The 8,679-nt window shown below is 46.6% G+C and overlaps 1 protein-coding gene across 2 annotated transcripts in view; it reads right to left on the minus strand.

Annotated features, from left to right (window-relative positions):
* The window catches only part of LOC146813822 (calpain-1 catalytic subunit-like), a 652,425-nt gene extending 646,056 nt beyond the window's left edge, over positions 1-6,369 (minus strand). For both annotated transcript variants that reach the window (XM_085610279.1, XM_085610278.1), the window contains exon 1: positions 6,070-6,369. In XM_085610279.1, coding sequence (XP_085466405.1) covers positions 6,070-6,315 — 246 coding nt within the window. In that variant the 5' untranslated portion in view covers positions 6,316-6,369. The remainder of the gene's footprint in view (positions 1-6,069) is intronic.
* Between the last annotated feature and the right edge of the window lie 2,310 nt (positions 6,370-8,679).

Raw genomic sequence — 8,679 nt, forward strand, 5'->3', positions numbered from 1 at the left:
AGCATTAGGACCCTAGGACGTGAAGAGCCACTCTTGTTGATTGATTTCTTCCATCAGGGGTGCGGTCCTGTGAGGCTATTACCACTTTTCTTGGGTTTTGTGCCTACGCCACTCTACTCCAAGCCACTGCAGTCTACTCTGCACCGCTCTGCGGTAAGACAGTCTATGTCAATGCACTCTACACAACTACTCTGTATCACTCCAAGCCACACTGCTCTACTCTGCCCTGCATCGCTCCACTCTTTGCTCCAGCACTTTACGCCAATCCACTCTAAGCCACTCTAATCTGCTCTGCACCACTGCACTATATGACATTGCAAATTTAGGCACTCTAATCTATGCCACTGCACTCAACGCTGCTTCATGCTACTCTGAAATAACCTACCCTATGCCACTGCAATGAACTCTATGCCACTCAATTCCACTCTGCACTATTCCACTCTATGCCACTGTACTCTACGCCATTGTACTTTACACCAATTTACTCAAAACAATACACTCTGCACCATTGCACTACACCACTATACTCTACTCTGCAACACTCTACTCAGTGTCACTGCACTCTACACCACTTTATTTACCACTGTACTCTACACCACTGCACTCTAATTCAATGCACTCTGCACCACTCTACACTATTGCATTCTACGCCATTCTACTCCTCAACACTGCACTCTCCGCCACTGAACTCTACACAACTCTACTCTGTGCAACTGCACTCCACGCTACTGCACTCTTTGTCACTCTAATATACACCTCTGTTCTGTATCTTGCACCACTCTACTTTACCCTTCACCACTTCACTCTACTCTACATCACTGCACTTTATGCCACTGCACTCTAAGCCACTCTACTCCACCCTGTGCCACTCCACTCGATGCAGTTGCACTATATCCCACTGCAATCTACGCTGCACCTTCCACATCAATGCAGCCTATACCACTTTCCTCAAACCGATGCACTCTAATCAACTGCACTCTATGCCAGTCTACTGTGCACCACGGTACATTAGGCCCCGTCACTCTAGGACCGTCTACAAAACTCCACTCCATGACACTGTACTCTACTTCACTCTATGGCACTGCTCCACTCTACGACTCCCTAGACAACTCTCTCTGCGCCGCTCCATGCCTCTTTACTCCACTCAATTCTATGACACACTACTATACCCCACTACCCGACTCTATGCCACACCAGTACTTCACTCCATGCCACTCTATGCCACTCAGTTCTATGCCACTCTACTCAATGCCATTCTATGCCATTTCACTCTACTACAGTTCTGCACTCTATGCCACTCCACTCTATGACAATCTACTCCACTCTACGCCACTCTACTCTACAGCACTCTAGGCAACACCTTCTATGCTACACCATTCCACAACACTCTGTGCCACTTCTATCTATGGCACGCTATTTAACTCTGACACTCTACTCCACTCCACACCATAACATTCTACTTTACTCTCCGTCCTTTTACTCTACGAAACTCTACTCACTCCACAACACTCTATGCCACTCCCTCACACTCCCTTTCACTCCATGTCACTTAGCTCTACTCTACTTCACGCCATGCCTCTCTACGCCACTCCATAATATCCCACTCTAGTCCACGACACTTGACTCTATGGCACTCCACTCCATGCCACTCATCAATATGCCACTAACTTTTAGCTATGCTGAACAATTGCCAATCTGGTGTACAACATGATGAAAACATTTGGCAAAGCCAATAGCTGTTTCACAGGCTAGACCTATTGGCTTTGTCATTGTTTGTGTTAACTAGATGAGTCTCCTTGGCACTTAAAGACAGATACGACAAAAAACACAAGGCACCGAATATAGGCATGGCATTGAAGGATGACACTCATAAATGCCAACAGTTCACTCAGCGGCTTCGTGCGCCTCCAATCCTCAGCCTGAGGGCGTGAGGGGGAGAAAGGAGTTCATGGGGAGGCTGCTGTTACTGCCCACCCTATAAATCCACATACCCATTTCAATTGGGGGACTATCCAACCTGTGTCTATCAAGGTGACAGAGAGCACCGACTCAGTCTCAGTTCTCACTGGTGCTTTATGGGTGTTATAGTCAGGAGGCCTGTTCATGTTACTAGTGGCCAGCTTTTTAAGAACTACAATCTCAAGACGGCCTGTCAGGAATGCTTTTATGTGAAAATGACACAGGGTGCAGTCATGGCAGTCTGCAAGCTCAGATAAACGGACGTGGATTGTGTTCCGGGCGGGGAGAACATTGAGGCACCGAGGGCACATGAGTGCCATACCACACTTCTAGGGACAGACCGAACATATGCAAGGCCATCAAGTGTAAAAGGAGCTTACTCTCTTGGCCACCTGCTCACAACACAGCACTGGTCAGACAGAATTTTTATCTATGTTTTTATTTCCAGACAAATGTGAACCATGCAATCCAAAACTGAATTACTCGGCTAACTACATTCACAAATATTGTTGCCTAATCCTTCACAAATGAAATGGATTAGACCAAAATTTGACTTTGTTTCCTTCTATAAACATTGAATTTCAAAGTATATGGACATCAACAACATTTAAATATGTCCAGCAGACTGCTCCCTGGGAGGTCAACCTCAATAAGCAGAGCCCTACAAGTAACACTACTAGCCTGTGGCTTGAAAGCTCCAGAAGTTTACACTATGTATCTGTTGTATTGTTTCTTTTCATGTGTGGTGTCTGTGGAAATAGCTTTGTGAGCAAAGTGAGGGAAGTCCAGTGATGAACGAGCTACATACCTACGGTAACACTTTTTCTGGTAGACACTTTATCTAACTATAGATTCCTCATCTTAGAATATTCCCTAGGCATCAGACAGGATCCAGAATATCTTGAGCAGTACCTCTGCACACCAGAAGGTGGTATTGTTTTGCTCTGCGTCTGAGACGTCACCGTTAGAAGTAACATGCACAGTGTCTATTTAGGCGTCACCCCAGCGTAGTGATGTCAGTTTCTTTCATGGCTATTTCCACACCAAAAATACAGAGCCATGACTGAATGATATATGACCAGTGTGAAGAAATTAATAGTAGCTTCAGGGTGATGAGCTCATTTCGCAGAGTGGAACAAATGGGAGGGTACATGAGGAATCTGTGATTAGATCCAGTCTCTACCGGAAAAAACATTACCAAATGTAAGTAACTTGTTCATCTGATAAAGATTTCTAACCACATATTACTTACCTTCAACTAGATACCCAAGCAATACCTCCCAGGTCTGCAAACTGCTCAAACCAGGAAATTCTCGAGTACCAAACTGGTAAAATGGCCATCCCAACGGCCCTGACTGTCCAAGCAGTAGTACTTAGTGAATGTGTGGGGGGATGCCCACGTAGAAGCTTGGCAAATGTACTTGACAGGTATTCTGTGTGCTAACACAGTAGTAACAGCCTTAGCCCTGGTGGCACAGGACCCCAAGCCCTCAGGATGCTGCTTCTTAGCCAGTGCATAGCAGATCTTGATCTGAATACAATCCATCGAGGAATGGTACTCTTCTGCACAGCCTTGGCTTTTTTTTTGCTCCTGTGAATACGATAAAGAGCTGATTGTGCACCCTGTGGTCTTTAATATGATCAATGTAAAAAGACAGAGCTCTTTTTGGATCCAGGCAGTGGAGCATTTCCCCATTCTTAGAAGAATGGGGTAGAATGAAAAATGTCAGCAACATGCTGGTTTAGCCAGCGTGAAATGGAGTCACTACCTTCCAAAGAAAGGAGGCTTGAGTACAAAGAAACAGGGTGTCTGGGCAGAAACTGGTGATGAATTGAAAGAGCTTGAAGCATGTATTGGCCACTAGGAAGACCGTTTTAAGGGTCAGAAGTCACAAGGAACAGCTATGTAGGGGCTCGAATGGGGAGCCCATAGGAAACGTCAGGACCAAATTGAGGTCCCACTGAGGCATGATGAAAGAGATAGGAGAGAACAAATTTTGCAAACTCTTAAGGAAATATGTCACAACAGGAGACTTCATCAGTGAGGGCTGATTCAGCAACTGCAAACAAGCCAAGATGCCAGAAAGATAACCCTTAACTGTGCCCAAGGCAAGGCTTTGCCAGGCTAAGAATAGCACAAACAGAAATGCTGATCTTTGGGTACAAGAACTTGCCCTGGTACTCCACTTGGTGGCCAGCAGGGCTTCGTCCAACTCCATCACCCACCCATCGCACAAGTAACTTGGGGATCATATTAGATGACAAATTCAACAGGGCTGAACAAGTGAACACAGTCTAATCATCCTGCTTCTACATGCTACGCATCCTCAAAACAATCATCAGATGGATTCCCAAGAGCAGCAGACGCATCATCACTCAAGCCCTAATAACCAGCAGATTTGACTATCGCAACGCACTCTTTGCCAGTATCCCCAACCACCTCATCCACCATCTTCAGACCATCCAGAATGCTGCTGCCAGACTCGTCCTGTACCTCCCTCGGTGCTCCTACATCACGCCTCACTTAAGAGATGTCCACGGGCTACCAATACACAAATGCTGCTAATTCAAACTCCTCACACACGCATGCAAGGCACTGCACAACATCAGACCAACGTATCTCAACTATCGCCTCCACTTCCGTCAGCCCACCCGACATACGTGCTCTGCCTCGCTCTCTGCTGTATACACATCCCTCATCCACAAAAGCAACACAGGAGGCCTAGCTTTCTCATACCTAGCACCCAAAATGTGGAACAACCTTTCTTACACTTAAGGGCTTCCTCCTAGCTTCTGGAATTCGGCTAGAAACTGAAAACCTAGCTCTTCACCCTGTAGATGACCTTTACACCGTCTCCAGCTCCTTGATACCCCTTGGATGATAAGTTGTGCTTTACAACTCCAGTTAACATAACACAACACAACCTACACAAACAATAACTCCTCCGACAAGGAACAGAACATGTGTCAATGCGTGAGGAGGAACACCAAGCCACAAATTTGTCCCAATGGCATTCATATATAGTTGCCTGTTGAGGGATGCCTGGCTGCGAAGATTACATTACAAATCTCAAGAGGAAGACCAAAGGCAAACAACTGTCACCGCTCCATCTCCACACATAAAGGTGGAGTTCAGGTTACCAAATTCTCCTTGCCCAATTCAAAGCCACTAAGATGTTTTGAGCCCAGTCGATACTGACCTTCTTGAGAACGCGGGGCAGGTGTAAGGGAGGGCGGTGAACACTGCTCTGCCATCGAAGTTTGCGGAGATTTAGTAACTCTGCACTCCGCTTGGAGTGCAAAGTTTTCCAAAACTCCACCAACGCAGTGGAACGGATTTCACCGGTGCAGTGGGAGACTTATTTTTCTCCCATATCAGTGTCCTCTGTCCTGCTCCAGCTGCTGGGCCTGGCTCCACTACTTCTGCTGCTCTGGGATAATTACAGCGTGAAAGCATGCCTGACCTACAGCAGTATTCCTGACCTATATATGTATTCTTTAAAAGTCAAATTAATTCAGGATATTGAACAAGTACTGATTTAGCTCAGAAAGCACAACTTTCACTTACTGTAAAAGGAGTGATTAGGAATAATCTTTCTTTATAGCCCTTAACGCTGAACTTCTGCCTTTCCAAGAACTGTAAATACAGTTGCTACTATTACCCAATTTGACAACCTCAGAAGAATGATAGGCCAAAATGGGATGACTTGAATTCGTGACCTGCACATCACCACATGCTTTAGCAGCGAGCCTTTAATTAACAGAACCATACTATTGATGGAGCCCCTAGGGCGGAATGCTTTGGCCTCACTTTCCTTGGGTGGACCACCCACCCCTTCCTCCCCACAACCTCCTAGGTATGGTAAGCCTTATTTAGCATTTTTGCATTCTTCTCTTAGCTCCGCTCAAGAAATGCCAGGAAAACATGCAACTTTTTGGCAAAAATTTCGAAAAAAGGTGCAGTAAAATGCACCATTTTGACATCATATGAAAAAACATTTTTAAGAAGTTTCAGGTTATTCTTATAATTTCAGAGGCATTTGGGGAAGAATCAAATTAGGGAGAGGGGTATTTTGTACTGGCTTCTTCTGTGGATTTGCCTGTACTTACCGACGGACGCTTCCATTCCACCCCCTTTCCCTTGGGGGAGTCCGGACCCAGTTTATCATAGCCAAGCGAGGCGGCTACTGGGGGGAATTCGGGGTCCTCGAAGAGGGTGCCACTTTTCAGACACTGCTGCTTCAGGCTCTCGTAGTCCTGGTTCAGGTACTTGATGGCGTTGCTGTGCTCGCCGGCCCCGCCCGGCTTCAGACGGTCGCCCTTCAGCTTAGCGATGATCGCGGCAATCTCCGCCATGTTGTCACCGCTGAGGAGAGAGAAGGGAGAGTGAGGGCTTAACTCTGGTGAAATGGAAGTGGAAGGCTCAGGCCTCATGAGGTTTATATAAGAGGAGAAAATACATAAAACAAATGCAAACTTACATATGATAATCAGTGCTTGGCGTGGTAGTGGGGGGGGAACAAACAAAGTCTTAATAACAGAACAGCAAACAAACCACACGAGGTGTGCTCTCCAAGGTTGTGCAGGGACCCAGGTGCACCACTAACTGTTCTCTCTCTGGACAGGAACACAAGTAACCTAGACCAATTGGTGTCAAGCTATACACGGCTGACGAGCCCCCATCAGGGGTAACCTTTCTTAGTTTGGTGGGTCGGAATGATACCCTGAGCAATTACCGGTGGTGAGACTTATTGCAAGCATTCCTCCCATCGCCTTTTGTGTGTTTGACTTACCCACAGGGTGCCTGCCCAGGGCCTGACTGGGACCTCAAAGCAGCCCTGGTAATTTTGTCCGACCAGCTACCGTGGGCTTGGGGGACACAAGGGTGAAGCACTGCTGCTTTTGTTACTGGGGACCAATATTGCAGCACCACTGCAAAACCTCCCCCACCCTTCCAGCCTCCTGAGTAAATGCCCAATGCCCGGCACGGTCAGCCCTGCCCTGTACCTACCTAGTGGCTTAAACCACAGATGGGCTTCACAGTGCTGTGCAGGGCTGCAATGATACCCAGCAGAATCATGGAACACCGAGGTCGGTTCTGGCAGGGCTGGGCTGGGAACCAAAACCAGCCCTGGCAAACTGCTTGGCTGGCCCCCGGTGAGGGGGAGAACTGTTTGCTAGGGCCGGTTTTGGAAGATTTTGTTAAAGCCGGTGGATATTGCCGGCCCCGGTAACAAAAACGCGTCCCCAGGTGCCAAAAATCGGCCCCCACCCTGGCGACCTACCGGGGAAACGCACGATACCCACTACGGCCAGTCCGGTCCTGGGTATTGGGCCGGGTCCTGTGTGGTACCAACACCATCACTGTTCAAATACATAAAGAGATCTGTAAACCATTGTGCTTTACTCCTATTGTGGTGCAAGAGCCGTCAATTCACTAAGGTTCTTGAACCCTCTGTTTCATTGTTTCTAGTGACTGCTGTGGTGCAGTAACTAGTGGTGTGCTAGTGTGCAAGGAGACCCTGTGAATCATGTCCACTGCTTGCACTGGAGCCGTAAGCACGGTGTACAAAGTGTACATGGAGACCTACGAATCACTGTGTTCACTGCATGTAGTGATGCAGTAACCACTGGTGTACTAGGGCCCGATTCACAGAACTAATTTAAGACAAAATCCTAAACTTACTACTTTTGGTATTCACAGAAGTTAGAATTTTGTCTTAAGTTCGTCTTAAGACAGACTTAAGACAGACTTAAGTTAGGATTTTGTCTTAAGTCTGTCTTAAGCCAGTCTTAAGTCTGTCTTAAGTCTGTCTTAAGTTTGTCTAAAGACAAACTTAAGACAAAATCCTAACTTCTGTGAATACCAAAAGTAGTAAGTTTAGGATTTTGTCTTAAGTTAGTTCTGTGAATGGGGCCCCTAGTGTACAAGGACACCCTGTGAGTCCTTGTGCTTTACATTTGCTGTTTTGCAGTAAACATTGATGTGCCAGTGTAGGAGATCCTGGGAGTTATTGTGCAACTTCTGTAGTGGTGCAGGAACTACTGGAGCACAAGTGTACTAGAAGACCCCGTGAGTCATTGTGTCCACTGTCTGCTGTGTTGTAGTAACCACTGGTGTACTAGTAAAATCTCTGAATCATCTTTTTCAACTCCTGTAGTGGTGCCGGAACCACCTGTGCACAAATGCACTCAGAGCTGCAGTGAATCATTATGTCCAGGGGTTTAAGTTGGATGAAAAAACTGGGGGGTCTCTTAAAGGGGCGTGGGTTGATGTAATTAACTAAAAACTCCTCCGCTAACTCCAGACCGCTCAGAACGCCGCAGCCAGACTAGTCGTCGACATCCCCAGGCACAACGACATCTCCCAACACCTCTGCGATCTGCACTGGCTTTCCGTCGAAAGAAGGATCACTTTCAAGCTGCCTACGCACGCGTTCAAGACCCTCCACAACATCGGACCACAATACCTCAACATGTGCCGCCCGACCTGTATTTTGCTTCTTCTGTCATTGTATCTAGATATATTATACAACGTGTAACATAATACCTAGAACAAGCCATCTATTGGCTTTCTCAATGGCTGTTAGTTGCATAAGATCAATAGGCAACAACTATAGCTTCGTTGTATATTATATTGAAAATGTTTCAGTTCTGAAATTTGAAGTTACATCACAGGCAGTGAAGGGTGGTCCTACTGCAGAGGTACAATTTTTTTTC

The sequence above is a fragment of the Triturus cristatus genome, chromosome 6 (assembly GCF_964204655.1).
Source record: "Triturus cristatus chromosome 6, aTriCri1.1, whole genome shotgun sequence".
Lineage (NCBI taxonomy): Eukaryota > Metazoa > Chordata > Amphibia > Caudata > Salamandridae > Triturus > Triturus cristatus.